Source organism: Alexandromys fortis, unplaced genomic scaffold, assembly GCF_014885135.2.
Source record: "Alexandromys fortis isolate MF-2015 unplaced genomic scaffold, M_Fortis_MF-2015_v1.1 scaffold_25, whole genome shotgun sequence".
NCBI lineage: Eukaryota > Metazoa > Chordata > Mammalia > Rodentia > Cricetidae > Alexandromys > Alexandromys fortis.
The window spans coordinates 15282507-15302745 of record NW_026067904.1 but is presented as its reverse complement, the minus strand read 5'-3'; the positions used below and the strand labels follow the sequence as shown (position 1 = coordinate 15302745).

The following is a 20239-nucleotide window of genomic DNA, read 5'->3' as shown; positions in this document are numbered from 1 at the left end:
AAGTCAGCCTTTCCTCATAAAAGGCGATGACAATCTGAGGACACTTCATATTCGCCTCCTTTGCCAGCACCAAGTCCGCCTCATCTGAGTCCTTCCATTTCATAAGAAACATTAATTCTCCACTGCTGTCTGTGGCACCAATTATTCGTTCAGGATCAAGACCTCTGGCAAAACCCCTTGGTTTGTCGGCAGCATCTCTTTTCTTCTTCGATTTGCTATCATCAGATTCACTGTCAGATAAAGATTTCCTTTTTGTACCATCTTTTTCTTTACCAGCTTTTTGAGAATTAAGAAATGCTTCAATTAATTCTGGACAATCTAAATTTTCTTCTGGTTCCCAAGTATTATCAGCATCTGTGAACCCCTTCCACTTGAGGAAATACTCCACCTTCCCATTCACTACACGCCGGTCCAGTACTTTTTCTACCACAAATTCTTCAGGCTCTGCCTCTTCAACTTTTTTACTCTTTCCATTCTGTTTCTTTCCCATTTTTTGCAATGTAGTTTTATTGGAGGCCATTTTTTTTTAAAAAAATCGAAGACTTGAAGAGAAGATAAGAAAGCAAGCCACCGACTTCACCGCTCGGATGCTCCGGGCCGCGGATCCACAAGCATAATTTTGTTCTTTAACAAACTGGGCTGAAAGATTGTGAACGATCTTAAACTGTCCTGTAGATTTTTGTACATCTAATTCAACATGACTGCCTCCATTCATAATTCTAAATGTTATCTTCAGCCTTATGACTAAGAAAGACCCTTTGTGATCATGAAGTCTAAAGCATGCCTTCTCCACATTCTTTATCACATCATCAATTTAGTTTATTATCATTGCCTGTTATTATTTATTTTATTTCTTGCTTTCCTTCACTAAAGATATATGAAGGCAGAGAATTTAGCTCCATTCTTGATAACTAAAATAATGCCTTATTGTAAAAGAAATCAATCTATCCTTTAGTTTATTTGATCAAAAAGAAAAGTCTTACTGTATGTGCCACTCAGGGGGGGCCAAGGAAGGAGAACCTCAAATGCACAGGTATTTCAGATCAAATTGGATTAATGGGAAGACCCAACTACCTTCCCCTAGATGAACAAAGAAAGGAAATATCTGCACCATAAACTTTCAACAATTGAATAATGGATCATCAAAGGAAGTAGACAAATAATTGATCATTACAAATTGAATTTTAATCAATTATCAAGTATAATACAATATTGCCAATACTCATCCATGACATTTTTTTTCTTATCTTTTATAATCTAGTATTCCATTGATTAAAACCTACAGAAGCTCTGCATACAGGACAATAAAGGAATGGGGGCGGAGTGCTTTAGTATTGTCTTTATAAAAACATATAAGAGAATTATAGGAGGTACAAAGAAGCAGATTGACAAGCTTAAAAAAACTGTAATTCTGTAACACAATTATTGAAAATTTGTATTCAACATTTCACATTTTTATTTGTGTTGAGTAATTAGTGTTGAGAAATATTTGATTAGTTATGCAAAGATGTATGACATTTCTTCAGCTATGTAAGGATGTGTTGCATTTGTTTATGTTGCAGAATAATTGCTCAATTATGTAAAGATGTGTTGCTGTTCTTACCCTGCCTACCTAAGGCACCTGATTGGTCAAATAAAAAGCTAACAGCCAATATTGAGGAAGTATAGGCAGAACTTCTAGGCAGGGAGAGTAAATAGGGGAAGGAATTTCTGCCTGAGGGAGAAAACAAAAGAAGATGAAAGAGATCCAACAGGGGCCAATCAGCCAGACATGGAGGAAGCAGGAAAGTAGGATATATAGGATGAAAGATAAAAATCCATGAGGCAGAAATAGATGAATAGAAACAGGTTAAATTAAAAGAGCTGGTATGGTAAGCATAAGCTAAGGTTGAGCATTCATAATTAATAATTCTGCACGCCTTTATTTGGGAGCCAGTTAGCAGCCCAGAGAAAATTCCAACTCCAGATTAGAAAATTAGAATTTTGTGCTACAAGCTTGAAAATAAATTAAAATGCTTTCAGTAAGATTCATGAGATAAGGAAATAGCAATTGGAGAAGTTTTATAACATAACAGAGAAATTCAATAAATGTATTGGATTATTATTGAGTTAGTGAGTTAGTGAAAAGTTTTAAAGATCATTGACAAACTCTAAAGTAATTAGATTTTTCTGAACAAAACAATAAATCAGAATTAATATATAAATTTATGAATTAATAAATTGCTGATATATTAAGATATTCTGTATTAAGCGTTCTCTGCATTAGAAAATGAGCTAAGTTCTATAGCTGAGCATGGAACAAACTAGAAAAATATGAATCAAAGAAGAGTGCTTTTTTAAGAAGTTAAATCTTCAACTTAGCTGAAGTTGTCTTAGAAAGTGAACAGACATAGAATTTAGTGATTAAAATATGTTTGGATCTGGAAGAGAAGTGATGGGTGTGAGTTAGAGAATTGAGACTTCATTCTGGGCATCCTCTGGAGAGGAGGGCATGACAGTGGCTCCAAGGGTCACAGAACTTTGCAGTCCCAAAATCACTGTGTGTGTGCATGTTGTGGTCTAGTGTGTATCTATGTGTGTGTGAGTTTATGTGTATATGTTGTAATGAGTTTATTTGTGTGTGTTCATGTGTGCAGTATTCATGTGTTTACTTAGATGTGTGCAAACCTATGTTCAGGTTTGCATACAACTCCATACACACAGAGGCTCAAAGCTGACATCAGGTGTTTTCCTCTATTGCTCAGTGTTACATTTACTGAGACAGGGTCTCTTGTGTAACTCCAGCTAGTCCAGCTTCCCAGCATGCTTTGAGGGTCCCTGGTCTCTACTTCCACAGCATTAGAATAACTGGGCTACCACACCTTCCTGGCTTTTTGTAAGCTTTAAGAACCACAGGTCCTAATGCTAGGTTGACGAGGACTTGATCCGATCCGTTAAACTATCTTCCCAGGCCATGATCACTTTTTGCTTTACTTGTTGGAGCCTATGTGTCAGAGTCAGAGGCCCCTCAGAGGAGCTGCTTCTCCTTTCCATCAGGCTGGGTTACACGGGTCAAATTCAGATCATCAGGCTTGCTTACAGTTGCCTTCAGCTACTGGAAATTTTGGCAATGTCTCGGCAATCACCAGGTTTTCTGGCTGAATTCACATTCCCTTCTCCAGAATGAAACTTCAAACCATAGCAAACTAAGTCAGGTTCTACCAGGCCTGTGGCTGATGAACTAGAAGCTTTTTTCCTGGGGCATCGTTCAGAACTATCAGAACATTTGTGCATACATTTAGCCTTTTGTTTCCACTCGGGGAGAAGCCAGGGGCTGGGAGGCTCTCCTAAAAACAGAGGGGACCAAGGGAATGGACACCACAGAAATTCCTAATTTTGATGCACCTGTTTGGTTTTGTCTTATTGTTTTGTCCAGAGTCCTTAAGAAGAAAATTGTAATGGCCCAAGTAGAGCTTACTAAGTCTTTGTGGAAGGAAAAGATGCCTGGGGTTTCTCACCCTGTCTCTTGCTCCCTTCCTTTGTTATATTTTATAGATCCCCTCAAAGTTTCTTTACTCAGAAGTTTCTGTGTTCTTTGAAATACTTAAATTTTTTCTTTCACCAAGGTTTGGTTATTCTGGACTTACCTTCTTTTAATCACACAAATTCTTACTGTAGCTCTGGAAATTTTCAAGTAAAATAGTTGGGTTTCTTCTGTTATGAGACAGTGGGAATCTGATGGAATTAGCAGGATGCAATTCCAACTTCTGCCTTGCATTAAAATTGTTTCTAGCATAAAGTGTTAATTCTACGGCGAGTTGTGAATTGTTTTCTTCACCACTCCATGCACCTGTACTCGTTTCCCTTATTATGAATGTGTTTTTGATAAAGTGTGCACTAAGACTTATTCTCAGGGTACTTGCAAAGTCTGAATAGTAACATTCCCCCATACAGGATTATCTTCAACCTGTAATTTTGTGTGCTTTCCTCCTCATAATGATTAATATCCTACCTTCAAGTAAGACTTAGGTCATTGGGCTACATACTTCAGAACTCAGACAGTGAAAAAGAATTATAGGCTATGAAAATAAAACCCTCTGACATGATTAATGAATATTTTGTTTCATGGGATGAAGATGCAGGCAGTAACTACAAGAAGCTAATCTTGAAAAATAAGCATATACACAGAGAGAAAAACATGTACACAGACATACTTATAGATGCACGCATATGCATAATCATATACACATGCATGCACATACTTACACATAACATGAATACATATGCGCATGCATTCACACTTACATGCACAGTATTCAGAGGTAAAGGCAATTTTAATTTATATAGCATGCCAGTGAAAATCAGGGACTCATGACTTGAACACATTTGAACTAATAGAAGTCTTGAGAGTAGAGAGTAGGTTCTTTCACTGAAAAAGCCAACTTTTTCAGTAAAACAGAACTATGCAAATATGAACTTGAAAGTCTTAGAACAAGACCAATCTGTCTAAAACATAGTCAATAGCTTGGGTAGAAAGCCCTTAGTGATGGAGGTGGGTCTTGTATCTTATCTGTTGATTTCATTGGCTGAGCAATAAAGAAACTGCTGGCCCTGATAGGTTAAAAGATAGGTGGGTGGAATAAACAGAATAGAATTCTGGGCGGAAGAGGAAGTGAGGTCAGACTCTGCTCTGCTCCTAGAGAGACGCCATGCTCTGCTCTCCCTGGCAGATGCACACAATGAAGCTCCCCAGAACCAGGATGGACATAGGCTAGACTCTTCCCGGTAAGCGCACCTTGGGGTGCTTACAAACAATCATTAGAAATGGGCATATGTAATTTTACTATGTTAAAGTTAAAGCCTTTCTTTTTTTTTAAACAGAAAAAGGGGAAATGATGGAGGTGGGTCTTGTATCTTATCTGTTGCTTTGATTGGTTAATAATAAAGAAACTGCCTCGGCCCTCATAGGACAGAAAATTAGGTAGGCGGAGTAGACAGAAGAGAATGCTGGGAAAAAGAAGCTTAGTGAAGGAGTCGCCATGGTTCTCCCGCTCCAGATAGATGCAGGTTAAGATCCTCCCTGGTAAGCCAGCTCATGGGCTACACAGAATATTAGAAATGGGTTAGAACAATATGAAAGAGCTAGCCAATAAGAAGCTGGAACTAGCCGGGCCAGGCAGTGTTTGAAAGAATACAGTTTCTGTGTAATTATTTCTGGGCATAACCTAGCCATGCGGGTGGCCGGGTGCCGGGGACGCAGCCTCGCCGCTCCTATTTCAACACCTTAGCTTCAATAAAAAGGAGTGTTACCAACCAGATGCTTCTGTTAAAAACATAGAAGCTGCTCCAGGATAAGTATATAATAATCGTTAATGAAAAAAGAAGCCATGGGTTTTAATAATAACAAGAACAGGTATATGGAGAGCTTTAAGGAAGAAAAAGGAAAAGCAATGATGTAATTATAATCTCAAAAAATAAAAGAAATAATTTATAAAAACCCAGAAAAAGAAATGACTGTGAGCTGGACAACTTCAAAAAACTAATACTGCGTAATTTACAGAAAGCACATGATGTACAAAGAACTGCTTCTAATTGGTTTTTCCTATTTTTTAATTTGCTTTGTATATCTATTTAGTTGTCTACATATTTTAATGCTATCTCCAAAGTAGGTCATCTTGAATATTCTATTTTTATTTTTGAAATTGAACCTCTTCCCTTTTAACTTTCAGTCAAATTTTTAAAATTTCATATCTATATTCAATGACATATGGTAATATCTATGCACCATTTCACCCCTTAGATTCCTCTCTAAAACTCCAACACACCCTCTCCCAACTTCTTGCCTTTTTTCATATCACATTGAGTTAACTTAGTGTTACCCATTATTTTGTATATCATATAGATGACAGTTTCTGTGCTTCCTGGTCCCACAGATGTTCAGTCCCAAAGAAACACACAGAGGCTTACATTAATTATAAACTGTTTGTCCTACATTCTCAGACTTATTAATAACTGGCTCTTATAACTTAAATTAACCCATGATTCTTGTCTAAGTTTAGCCACATGACTTGGTACCTTTTCTCAGTGCAGCGTTCTCATCTTACCTCTTCTGCGTCTGGGTGGTGATTGACTCTCTGCCTTTCCTCTTCCCAGACTTCTCCTAGTTTGATCGTTCCACCTATAATTCCTGCCTGGCTACTGGCATTTATTAAACCAATACATGTTACAAATCTTTATAATGTACAAGAGTTTTGTCTCACAGCAATATAGTGTGGGGAGTGTGTTCCTGCATGATCTGTGTATCACAGCACATGTGGAAGCCAAGGGACAACTGTGTGGAATTAGCTCTGTCCTTTCACTTTTATGTTGGTTCTGAGAATCAAACCAGGTGACCAGGCTGGAAGAACAAGCACTTTTACCCACCGAACAATCATTCCCAAGCACACATATCTCCTATTGCCCCTTTCATTTTGAGCCAATATCACCTTGTTCCTGGCCTTTAATAATTTAGTGGACTTGCATTTACATTCTGGTATTCTGGACATAAAAGAGTTCACAACCTTTTCTTGTCCTCAAAGGAAACATTTTAGGGGAACGGAACCAGCATAGAGCAGAAGAGTGCATTAAAAGTATTATTCAGTGCACAGGAGACAGAGGAAAAGAAAATGTCCAGTCAAGCCATGGAGGAAGCATTACATCTCAGACCTGACTGACATGTCCTTTGAGCTGCCTTCTACAAAATCAGATGTCTCTTCTGCTTCCAGGTGTCTCTCTTGCCACCAGGTCAAGTAAAGTTCAGCCCACTGAGACTTCACCAGGCTGCTAGTTTGTTTTCATTCTGAGTTTTCTTTATTGTGACAACAAGAGTGCTGGTGTGGATTGGAGGAGCACACGTCAGAAAGCCCAGAGCAAGGCAGGAACTTGACCGTGTCAGCTGCCTCTCCTTATAAAGGGCTTGGACACTGCTCAATAACCAACCGAGGTTTCACAGAAAAATTTGTGTCCTTCACTAAAAGCTAGCTAGCTACAGAAAGCATGTTTTACAAGTAGGAATGCAGGTCTTAAAAGGAGGAAAGGAACTGTTTATTTGAAGCTGCACTACTCATATGTGTTTGGCATTAAAAAATATTTTAATAGATGGATTAAATATGATAGGAAACACCGAAGTGTGACAAAAGCAAATTCCTAATATTAACAAGTGTGATATTCTCACTTCAGTACCAAATTTTTAAACTTTAGCAATTGTTAAATTCTCGAAAACTGGATTAGTCTAAATGAACATCCATTCATTTCTTTATTTGGCAATTTGTGTGTTAAATCCTATATTATTTAAATTAAATTCCTAGCATTTTCTTGGTTATTTAAACCTGCCAGTGTTGCTATAGGTTTGCAAGTTAAAACCTTGTTCCTACAGGAAACTGAACTTTCTAATAGAGCAGATACAAAGGTTTTCTCCACCTTTAAATGTTGACTTCTAAGAAGTGTGGTAAGAGTTATAGTTAGTAAATACTTATTCATTAACATAATAACTCTTTGATCCATGGAAGGTGTGTGAAACATGTGTTTTGGAGGTAGAGGTCTGAATCGTATAATACTGAAGTATTAATTTTCATTGTTGATAACTGATGAAACATTACAGTTTTGCATCAACTGCTGCCTGGCAATAGAACGTGAAGCAAATAATTTTGTGGATCTCAGCACGGACTTGACTGGCCACCTTCTTGTCCAATTTATCCAATCCATTTGGTCTTGATGATGTGAGACACTCCAGCTGGCAGCTGGCAATGTTTTGAGCACGTCCAGGTCTGCAGCTCAATCAGGTGCTATTTAGAATCCTGTTGTTCTGGATCTGTGTGAGACAAGGGTGCTGTCACTTGCAATGTCTATGGAGAAAGGAGCAAAGTCAATGGATTTCTTGCAAAACTTATTTTATGACTTTCTCAGAACAGGTTTTGAATAGCTAATTGTCTTCTATTACTCATTAGCAGAAGTGATGTCTTAGGTCAATGTGACACAGCTCACCATTAAAGTATTTGTTCCTTCAGGAGCCATCTACAATGCCGCGGATGATCACAGCAGAAAAATCAGCTGTTGTTCAGGCAACAGTTAGTTGCCAAGAGTTGAAATTAAATGAGTACCTTAGCTGTCTTTCAAATGGGCTTTTAAATTTTTAATTTGTGAATTTCAAGAGATAGGAATTAGAGTATTGTGCGATTGTTGTGTACATGGCATGTTCTAAGAGATTTCTACATGGAGCTGTATTCTTAGGTTTATGTCAAAACTTTGTAGACTCCATGTCATGCAAGGGTAGAAAATTTGTTCATTTCAGTAACATTAATTACAAATATGGTATTTTCCTATGTAATTTATTCATTACAATTTAAAAAATTAATTAGACGTTAGTTACTTCAGACTTACCTTAAAATGCACATTTAGCAAGTGAAGAATAAGAGTTATGATTCCACTGAATTGCCTGGGCTCTTTCTGCATGCCATGCCATAATGTAGATATGAGGAGAGTCATATTTACAGGTGTATTAATTATGAAATATGAATAATGTCTCTAGCTTTACTAAAAATACTAGCAACAAACTTTATTTTCTTACATGAAGAAAAATATGAAGACAGAATGTCCACTGACTTCAAAGCCTGGGACACATAATTAGCAAACAAGCACCTGGTCTTAATGAACCCCTAGGCTAGAGGTAGGAATAACAGCACAGTGCCCCATCAAAACGTTTAGTCTTCTAGCAGAACAAAGCACAGGGTGCTACGACCACAAAATGAGGTCAGGAAACTGTCAAGAAAAGTAACTCCTTCAACACATCTTGGAGGGTGCTGAAAGGAGACAAAGCAAGGAAGGGAAAGGGTAGAGTAGGTAACAGACTGCAGATGAAGGGACCACCTTGGCCCAACACAAGCAAGAGGCAGAGAAGCTTGGGAATTTGAGTAGCAAAGATAAAGTGAAGTATGGAGCAATGTTAATTCTGGTCACATAAGTAAGAAAGCAACATGAGATCTTTAGTGTAATCATAAACTTATTTCATTATTCATAATTTCTGCGATGTGGGTTAAACATTTACCCCACATCTACAGCTCCAGCTAAGCAACATATTCCATGTGAGAAATATTTATACACACACCTACATTTTTAGCAAGTTTCTTTACATTAAAATATTAATTTAGTAACATAACTATACTGAGATTCAATATTATTCACTTCACATCAATTATAAGTCTTTCTTCCTCTTTATCCAATTAGCTTTCTAAGAATGTTTCCAAACAGGAGCACAGATCTGTCAGTAATGCATGACCTCTGCACATATTGCCTTACAAGATCATTTAATTTGCTATAGGATTTTCCCCAGAAAGTGTTTTGTTCCTTCAGTTAACCTTTATTTGCTGTCATTCTCATAAGCCATAAATCATAATCAATTTGTGCCTTAAGTCTTCTTACCTAAGTGAATCAGCTAGGAAGTTTTAACTCCTTTCTAACAGGAAAGTTTTCAGATGATCATTTCAGCCCAAGTATCTTCGTGCCAGCCTTCTCTGCAGCAACAGAACCAAGAGATTTTACCATCTATACAGTTGTCTGTTTGTCTATGTGTCTGTCTGTCTATCTATCTATCTATCTATCTATCTATCTATCTATCTATCTATCTATCTATTTTTCTGTCTTCTAGTTATGTGCCTGTTATGGTCATTGAGGAAGACACAATAAATCTATTTTATATATTCATTTTAATAAATCATACAAAAAGAAAAAAATGTTTATCATTGATCCTCTTTGGCTTGAGAATTTACACACATGCATTAAAACATAAGATATAGGCAAATTATTATGTATAAAGAAAAATCTCTCAATTTCTAGATGCAGCACGGAAATTCAGGGAAGTCCATTCAATGACCTGCAACTATAGGACTGATAATAAAGAATCTGCTGTGTAGCAATGGGAACCAGGAGTACCAAGGAAAGGAGACAATGGATGTCCACATTTATTCAGCCCAACAGAGGAAAAGAAAGTCCAGTCCTTCTCCACCTCAGTATTGAATTCAGGATAATGCTGGTCTGATGCTCCCTCACATTGGGGAGGAACATTTCTTTTACTCGTTCCTATAATTCAAATGATTCTCTCTTCCACAAACATCGTGCAACACACCCAGAAATGTTTTCTCATATATCCTGGCATCTCATGACATGGACCCACAGAGTTTACTATCAAAATCAGTCATAGCAGTAGATATTATTAGCAGCTCAGTTCCTGTGATACAAAGGATTCGGAAACTTTGGAGACAACTAAGGATATCCAGCCTTCCTGCTACACCGTCCACCATAGCATTTCATTAAGATGGAAGGCAACATCCTCTGATGCTGCAGTATGGCAACAACACAAGAAGAACAAAATCTTTTCATTGTGCTCACTATCACCCCCCCATAATGGCTCCAAAACTAAGTCCAGATTTCACTGTTTACTACACTTAGCATCTCACTCAAGATCCTGCTTTAAAACCAGACAAGTTCACATTAATAGACCCCTGTAAATATGCCCTGCCTAATTTCAGGTAACACCAGAGTGATCTAACTGAACTTCAATGCACAAACGTAATTTGATACAAATTATACGCAAGGGTAAATGGATGCATTGTACTGACTGGGTTTGTGTGTCAACTTGACACAAGCTAGAGTCACCAGACAAAGAAGCCTTGGTTAAAAAAAAATGCATCGAAGCAATCCAGCTGTAAGAAATTTTCTCACTTAGTGATCAATGAGGAAGGGCTCAGCCCATTGTAGATGGTGCCATCCTTGGGCTGTTGTTCTTGTATTCTATAAGAAGGTGAGCTGAGCAAGCCATGGAAAGCAAGCCAGTGAGCAGCTCCCCTCCATGATCTCTGTATCTGCTTCTGCCTCCAGGATCCTGCCCTGCCTGAGTTCCTGTCCTGACTTCTGTCAGTGAGAACATCTATGCTGAAGTGTAAGCCTAATAAATTCTTTCCTCTCCAACTTACTTTTTGGTCATGGTGTTTCATCGCAGCAATAGAAACTCTAGCGAAGACAAATATACACAAGCCCCCAACATGTATGTACCAATTTCTTACTCTATCAATGCAAGGTGACAGCATTTGTTAGTTTTTATTGAAGTGAACATAAATATACAAGTATTATGGTCTCCTGTCAAAGTGATTTTGTATATAATGGCTCTAGCAATATAGCTGTCAGTTTTATAATACATTCTAGGCATCTGTCTATCAGATTAATGACAATTTGGTATAATCTCTTGATGAGGGCTGTTGTGGACGGTTTTTTGTCAATTTGACATGAACTAAAGTCATCTGAGAGGAGGGAGACTCAATTAAGAAAATGCTTCCATAAGGTTGGACTATACATAACCTGTAAGAAATTTTCATTATCAGTGATTGATGGGGGAGGATCCAGGCAATTGTGGGTGGTGCCATCCCTGGGCTGCTGGCCCTAAGTTCTATAAGAAAGCTAGCTGAGCAACCTATGGGAAGCAAGTCAGTAAGCAACATCCCTCCATGGTCTCTGCATCAGCTCCTGCCCCCAGGTTCCTGTCCCAATTAAATCTCAGCCCTGACTTCCTCCAATGATGAACAGTAATGTGGAACTGTAAGCCAAATCAACTCCTTCCTTCCCAGTTTGCTTTTGGCCATGATGTTTCATCAAAAGAATAAGAACTCTAATTAAGATAGGTATTTCTGACCTACTATTTTAGGCTAATTGTTTTCACAGTGACATGCAACACCTCTCCTGATATTGCAAGTATTGTGACACTTCCTCTGCCCTGGGGAGACCCTGCTATTAGCTCTAATTAGACACCTAATAAGTCTGAACATATATGTGTGCCATTGGTTTATTTTTAAGAAGATTCTTTATTTATTCTTTGAAAATTGTGCACTGTATTCTGATCATACTTACCCTCAATTCCCACTGTCACCCTGCCCTAGATATCTCTAATATATTCCCCTGTCACCCCCATCTTGTCTCTTTCCTATTTCAATTTTTTAAACACATTTCATCCAATTAGTGCTGCCAGCTGGAATGTTAATTTATCTTGTTGGTTTCATCTTGTGCAGGTAACCATAGCTGCTGTGAGTTAGTGTTATGTAAGAAGACAGTATTTTTTAATGTAAGAGGAATAATTTTTAAATCATAGTAAATCTGTATGCATAAAATCTGGACAGCATTTATTTGTCAAGTGATCATTGCTTTAGAAATAACTTAAATTGGGAAAAATGAACTATTTTATCAAATTAATGAACACTTTATGTCACTAACCTGAAACAATAATAAATGTGAACTGAATTTAATTGATGACTATTTATAATTTTCAGCTCAACATTGCTTGCCTTCTTTCTAAAAATAAACTCCCAAATTGCATGAAAACTTATGACTTAATTTGGAATAGATGTTTGGTCCTTTAGCTCAATGCTATTAGTCTGATCAAATGCAATAAAAACATTGAGAGGGAGAATGAAATTATTGTAAATTTTAAATAATAAAAACATTTGCTCTAAAATTTGTGCGGCTTAAACATTTCCAGTAGTCTCAGTTGTGATTCCCATTGCACATCCAGTTAGACCATGCTATAGTTGATTGAGAATCTCTGGCAAATTTTGGGGGATTAGACCATGACATACTACATGTTCAATCACTGAAAAAATATCTACAGTATAAATAGTTGAACTTATTTGTACTTCTTCCTAAGAGTTTCATGCCACATATCTTATTGATGAGCGCTTAAAGTGTTACTCAAATATTTGTATGCAGAAAGCCTGATACCAAACCTGTGCAACAAAGGAATTAGCAACCTGAAGGAGATGGTCTCTAAGGGGCAGAACTCTAACCACTGGAAGCACACCCCTGAAAAAATGTGGCAACGATCAATCCCTTTCCTTTTGCTTTCCAGCATTATGAGGGAAGTCACCATACTGTGTAAAACATTATCACAGACCCAAACAGCAGGATCAAGAGGTCATAGATAGAAACTTCTTAAAACATGAGCCCAAATTACCCTTTGCTCCTGTAACTTCTCTGAAATATCTGTCACATGACATAAAGTCAGTTAATAAATATATCAAACTAAGAAATACCAATGGCATGAAATGATTTTATAAATATACATTACATGATGCAATTATTTTTGTAATTAAGTACCTAAAACCAACTTTTAATTAGTACTTCTAATGAATTATGGTATTTATATTTTGTATATAACAATGATATATCTTATATTTGAAAAATTATTCCTGATTTAAGAAATAATTCATTGTTATTTTTGAACATAAAAAGGAAAAATAAAAATTCATAACAATACTAATTTGTTTACTATTATATTCATAAACTATCTCACTTAATTTATTCCATTTATGTTACTTTCCCTGTCCAAAATCTAGGTTGCTCATAAAGATTGCTATATACTTACATATATGTTTATGCATACATATATGCAAGATCAAGGTTGAACAAATAGAGAGATATTCATAAATAAATGTCCTTTAAAAGAGTGCAAAAGAAAACAAATGCCTAAGAAAAAATTGTTCATCATCTCTAGCAAATAGAAATATATTCATTTAAAAAATTTTAAATTTTTATCTTACCCCAGTTCAAATGTCAAACATCAACCAAACAGCCTACAAAAAATGCTGGAGGAGTGGGGAAAGCGACTCATCGTTCACTGCTGATGAGATGGGATTGTAAACTGGTGCAGCCACTATGGAAATCATTGCAGAGAATTCTCAGAAAGCTAAAAATAAACATACTGTACGACACAGCTATACTACTCATTGGTATATGGAAGTGTTGGGCCTCCTGCTCTGCAGACACGTGCTCAGCCGTGTTTATTGATGCACTATTCACAACAGCCAGCAAATGGAAACAAATTAAAGGTACTTTAACTGATGGACGGCTGCTGAGAATGGGATAAATATGCACAATGGGATGCTGTTCAGAAATGGAGAAAAATGAAATCTGGCATTTCTGTGAGACACATTTTCAGAGCAAACTCCTTGTTCCTCTTGCTCTCACAGTCTTTCCCTCTTCCCCAGTGCTCCCTGTGTCTTGGGTGCCCTAAAGTCTCACCAATATGGCTGCCTAAACATGACAATAGATAACTCTACAGTGGACAGAGGAAAGCCCAGGGGTCTTCAACTCTAACACAAAGGCCTACAAACCTCTATGGAATTCTGAGAGTAGAAGAAACAGTATTCCCCAGGGAAGGGCATACAAATTAATTACACAATACCAAATGGTTAGCACTGAAAACATACATACAGCTAACATTCAGACCAAACAGATTGTATTAGGAATGCATATATTTTTGTAACAACAATCAGCAAACAAAGAGACCATGAATTTGAAATATATCAAGGAAGAGGATATGGAAGGGTTTAGAAGGAAAAAAGGTAAGGGCAGGATGAATTGATTATATTAGATTTCAAAAGGAGAAAGGAGAAGGAGAACAGATGGCTGCTCACTCACTTATACAGTCTCCTTGATAATCTGACAATGTGCTCTTTAGAAGGTTAATCTCTATACCATAAATATGGACTAAGGACGAATCTACCTCCAATGCCAATATACTGACATGATGCATTTTAAATGTGCTACAAACTAAACAGGTAAATTTTTAACAAAACTTCAGTTGTTCTTCAGCTCACTAAGAGACCAATTAGGTAGAAGAAAGTCACAGAGTAAGATTGTACCAATGGCCGGGCAGTGGTGGCACACACCTTTAATCCCAGCACTTGGGAGGCAGAGGCAGACAGATCTCTGTGAGTTTGAGACCAGCCTGGTCTACAAAGAGCTAGTTCCAGGACAGGCTCCAAAACCACAGAGAAACCCTGTCAAAAAACCAAAAAAAAAAAAAAAAAAAAGATTGTACCAATGTACAACACTATGCAGCAAGGTGGATTACACCTCAACCACATTAATATGGCATTTTAGCATTCTGTGAAATCTAGCAATAAAGAGAAGCAGGTCGTAGGCTGAGTGCAAAAGTACTAAATATTTTATTTCATTTTCCCTTGAGTAATATCATTCAGCTGACACAGGTGAAACTCCCCGTTCCGTCACCACTTTAATTCTGAGACTCAGGTTAGCATCTCTAGCAGTGAAAGATCAGGCGATGTGAGGAAGAATGTGGTACTAAGAATGGCTTTTTGTTTATTCATCTCTCTCTTAAGGACTAGTTTTTTACTCTGTGGCCAGTAAATCTAAAAGATAACTTGTAACATTTTCTACTTACCCATTTTTAGTATGTTTAGTGATGTATATAAGTTCTATAAAATAATGGGACTCATTTTCATACTGCATCAGTGTATTTTGATTTTTAACCCCTTATATTATCCTGGACTGTTTCCCCTTCCTTTGTATCTTTTCCTCTTTACAAATATCTCTACTTCTTTATTTAAAAGATTAATTAATTTTATTGAAAAGTTCCCTTAACTATATGAAGAATTTTACTTTTTTTTACCTATATTACCATGTCTCATCTTCCATCTTTTAACTAAAACCATTTTTACTTTATTTTTAATATTCTAGAATTTATATTTCATCTGTGAAACTACCTAGTACATTCTCCAAACATTAAAAAGTAAAAAAGTCACATTAGTAATTATTTCCAAATAGTGTCTTAATTGTTTTGTGACATATTTTATCTTTTAAGATTAGGAGAACTTGCTTAACATTCCAGAGGACAGGAGGGTCACTGGGGCTTGGTGACTGCCAACCTAGCTCCTGGTTCAGTGAGAGACTCTCGTCCACATGAATACAGTGGAGTGCAACAACACAGGGATCTGATGCACACCCCCGGCCTCTACATATATGCACAGCTGTGCACGCCAACAGATATGCAAATGCCTGCGTATAGCACTTACATGTATGCTCATAACTAAATAAATAATAGCAAAATCTTAGCCTTTTAATGAAGTCATATAAAAGAGTTCCACAATAGCCTGGAATGTAGTGTCACAAAGGTTTATTTATTTGGGAATAAACTCATAGTAAGGACAGCACTCTACAATTCTCTGCGTGCACTGGGAACTGGAACTGAATCCAGCAGCTAAGAGGACCATGCAAGTTTTAGTCTGAATTTATAGTACATGAGACCATGCCTGCAGTGGGCCAATATCTTAAAGGCTATTGGTTGAAGGAGTTCCCACAGCACCTCTCCCTTTTGTTTAAATAAGAGAATTCTGAGCCTAATACAAAACTATATACAATAAGAACAAATATCAGTTATTGTCCAGGGAAAGGAAGAGGCAAAAGCCAGGCAATGGTGGTGCATGGTTCATGCTTTAATCCCAGCACTCAGGAGACAAAGGCAGGTGGATCTCTGTGAGTTCAAGGACAGCCTGGTCTACAAGAGAAAGTTCCAGGACAGGCTCCAAAGCTACATAGAAACCCTGTCTTTAAAAAAGAAATAAAAGAGAGAGAGAGAAAGAAAGAAGGAAGGAAGGAAGGAAGGAAGGAAGGAAGGAAGGAAGAGGCAAAAACATACCTAAAAATTTGAATTACAACCAGCATGAGCAGTCTCCATTTACTAAAATGGACAAGAATTTCCATATAAAGTCTAAGAAAGCATAAATTTAAAAAGGGGGGCTTCTAGACCTATAAAAATGAGAGTCAATTGTAGCTTGTTGGTAGCTGCATTATTTTTTTTTTTCAGGTAGGCTCTATTTGCTGAAGGCAAACAGAGGCACAGCTCCTTTAAGAGAAGGCTTCCTGACTCAGCATTAATAGCAAAAACTGCACAGTTTCTTCAAGAAAGGGTTTCCTGGTCCGTGGTGCTGGCATGAATGGCTATAGATCTTTAGGAAGGTCCTGCACTTAAATGGGGTTTGTGAGTAGCATGCTGCTAGTTGCTTAATGGTGACATAAACTTGCTACATCCCTGGAACTGGGACAATGACCATGACTTGCAGAGGCAGTGAACATGCCTCTGCTATGTTGGATGGGGTGGAACCAACAGGGAGGGCCTCTGAGTTGGTCCTCTGAGTTGCCCACTTGTCATTTTAAAAAGGCATTCCTGGTCAGAAATTGATTACAGATACAAAACGAAGACAGATTCAGACAAAAATGCACCTCTGAATGGGTCACGTTGTGCTTTAAAATATACATAGGTTTGGAAAAGAGAAGAAAACTATATATAGAGAAAAAGAAATAGTTTTTTAAAAATTAAACAAAGTCTTTAAACAGGCAGTAAAATTAAGATTAAGGAGTACATACAGTCATAGATTAAAGGAGTAAATGAGCCAAGTAAAGATGAATATACACAGAGAGTCTGGATTATGTATATTATTGTCTTTTCTTTGAATCTTTTGACTGTGAATGAGGTAACTTCAGAGAAATTTTATTGTATGGACTGCTAAACTAAGTGTGTGTGTGTGTGTGTGTGTGTGTGTGTGTGTGTGAATTAAAGGTATCTTGACTTCAAAATTTGAGTCTAAGGATGTGTTGTTACTTTGGAAAAAAGTTCAGCTTTTGCCTCCACAAAGATGAGAACATCTCTCATCAGGGGGAGTTGATTGGGGGAGGGGGAGGAATATGGGAGGCAGTGGCGGGGAAGAGACAGAAATCTTTAATAAATAAATAAATAAATAGAAAAAGAAAAAATGATGAGAACCTGTGGATTCCTTAGAGGCTAATGTGGTTTGATAAACAAGACCTCCCACAATGTACCGGTGGACCACAAAAATACTTTAACCCACAAACAGCAAGAAGCAGTTTGGAGAAAACTATGCCCAAATTCCCAAAGTGATTGTTTTAAAATGTTTATTTCCATTTTGAAAGGATTGATTATAAATGTTTAATGGTCATAGTCAATTTCTGAAATAAGGGGAATATAATATAGAGATGAATACTTTGCATTGGTATAAACCTTGGTCTATTGATACAAATTTAAGATTGATTTTGTTGTACTGTGTGTATGAATTTTTGCTCTTGTTTAAGGTATTGTTTGTGCAGTTCATTTCAAAATTAAATGTATAATTAAGAAATACAGATAAATAGGTAGTCATTAATAATAGTCAATATTTTAGTCATGTTAGATTTTCTAGATACACAGAGATGTGCTTCAGTTAGATAATCTTCAAACCTTCAAAGACTTACAGAATATGGCATTTAAAAGGTTTTAAGAATTTAAACTTTTCTTGACAGTGAGACATGTCTGCTTCTGGCAGCATCAATTACTTCAGAGAGGTTGATGGGCAAGGAAGAAACTTGTTATGGAATTTACCTTTAATCTGACAAGGCTAGCCATTAGGGCAAGAAATGGTTCTTACCCAGACTGTTTGATGGTATGCTGTATGAACAGTACTCAACATTATCTAGAAAAGCAAAAATCCCAGGATAGCCAAAACAATCCTGTACAGTAAAAGAATTTCTGGAGGCATCATAATTCCTTACTTCAAACTCTACTACAGAGCTACAATACTGAAGACAGCCTGGCATTGGCATAAGAACAGACAGGAGGACCAATGGAACCAAACAGAAGACCCGGATATTAATCCATACAACTTCAAACTCCTGATTATTGACAAAGAAGCAAAAAAATATCAAATGGAAAAACAAGATAGCTTATTTAGCAAATGGTGCTGGCATACTGGATATCAACATGTAGAAGAATGAAAATAGACCCATATCTATCATCATGCACAAAACTCAAGTTCAAATGGATCAAAGACCTCAACATAAAGTCAGAAAAATTGAACCTTATAGAAGAGAAAATGGGAAGTATACTTGAACACTTTGGCAGAGGAGACCACTTCCTAAATATAACCTCATAAGCACAGACACTGAGAAAAACAATTAATAAATTGGACCTCCTGAAACTAAAAGGCTTCTGTAAAGCAAAGGACATGGTCAACAAGACAAAACAACAGCCTACAGAATGGGAAAAGATCTTCACTAGCCCCACATCAGACAGAGGTCTGATCTCTAAAATATACAAAAAACTCAAGAAATTGGTCATCAAAAGAACAAATAATCCAATAAGAAAATGGAATACAGACCAAAATAGAGAACTCCCAACAAAGGAATCTAAAATGGCTGAAAGACACTTAAGGAAATGTTCAACATCCTTAGTCATCAGAGAAATGCAAATCAAAACAACGCTGAGATTCCATCTTACACCTGTAGGAATAGCCAAGAACAAAAACACTGATGACAACTTATGCTGGAGAGGTTGTGGGGTAAAGGGAACACTTTTGCATTGCTGGTGGGAATGCAAGCTGGTAGAGCCCCTTAGGATGTCAGTGTGATGATTTCTCAAAAAATTAGGAAACAACCTTCCTCAAGACCCAGTAATACCATTTTTGGGTATATATACAAAGGATGCTCAATTGTGCCACAAGGACATGTGCTCAACTATGTTTATAGCATCTTTGTTTGTCATAGCCAGAACATGGAAACAACCTAAATGCCCCTTGACCAAAGAATGGATAGGGAAAATGTGGTACATTTACACAAAGGAGTACTACACAGGAGAAAAAAATAACGACATCTTGAATTTTGCAGGAAAATGAATGGAGCTAGAAAACATTATTTTGATTGAGGTAATCTACTCACAGAAAGACAATTATCACATTACTCACTCATAGGTGGTTTTTAAAACATAAAGCAAAGAAAACCAGCCTACAAATCACAATCCCAGAGAACTGAGACAGCTATGAAGACACTAAGAGAGACATACATAGATCTAATCTACATGGAAAATAGAAATAGACAAACTGGGAGCAGGTGGACCTTGGGGAGGGTTGAAGGGCAGGAGAACAGCAGGCAGGGGAGCAGAGAAAAATGTAGAGCTCAATAAAATTCAATGAATAAATAAAAAATAAAAAGGTAGCACTAATATTTGTCCCACTACTCAATAAAAGAAAAGGGAAGAGACATTTTCCAACAAGTTCTACAAAGGCCCAAGTAGACTACAATCTGACATGATGACTTGAGCTTCTCCCTTGTTCCCAAATCTTTGAAAAAAAAATCACTGACTTCCAACCATAAGTTTCCTCTGACTTTGACATATGTGTTTGACACAGACAGACAAATAAACACAGCAAGATAAATGAATAGAACAAAACAAGTCTAAATGTAAAATAAACGGAAATTATAAACCAACTGTTTATGGACATAGACATGACAATCCATAATAAAAGTACTTAATATTGCCCAGCAAGTTAAACAACACATAAAGAAGGCCATATGCATGCAAAAGCTCAGTTCTTTACTTGAAGAACAATTCTAC

The 20239-nt window shown here is 37.0% G+C and overlaps 1 protein-coding gene across 1 annotated transcript; it reads right to left on the bottom strand.

Annotated features, from left to right (window-relative positions):
• Positions 1 to 4: 4 nt before the first annotated feature.
• Positions 5 to 601, bottom strand: LOC126497063 (chromobox protein homolog 3-like; the record flags this gene model as incomplete). The annotated part of the gene is made up of 1 exon (XM_050134849.1): positions 5 to 601. A coding segment is annotated over exon 1 (516 nt), but the record flags the coding sequence as incomplete, so codon positions are not given.
• Positions 602 to 20239: the final 19638 nt, after the last annotated feature.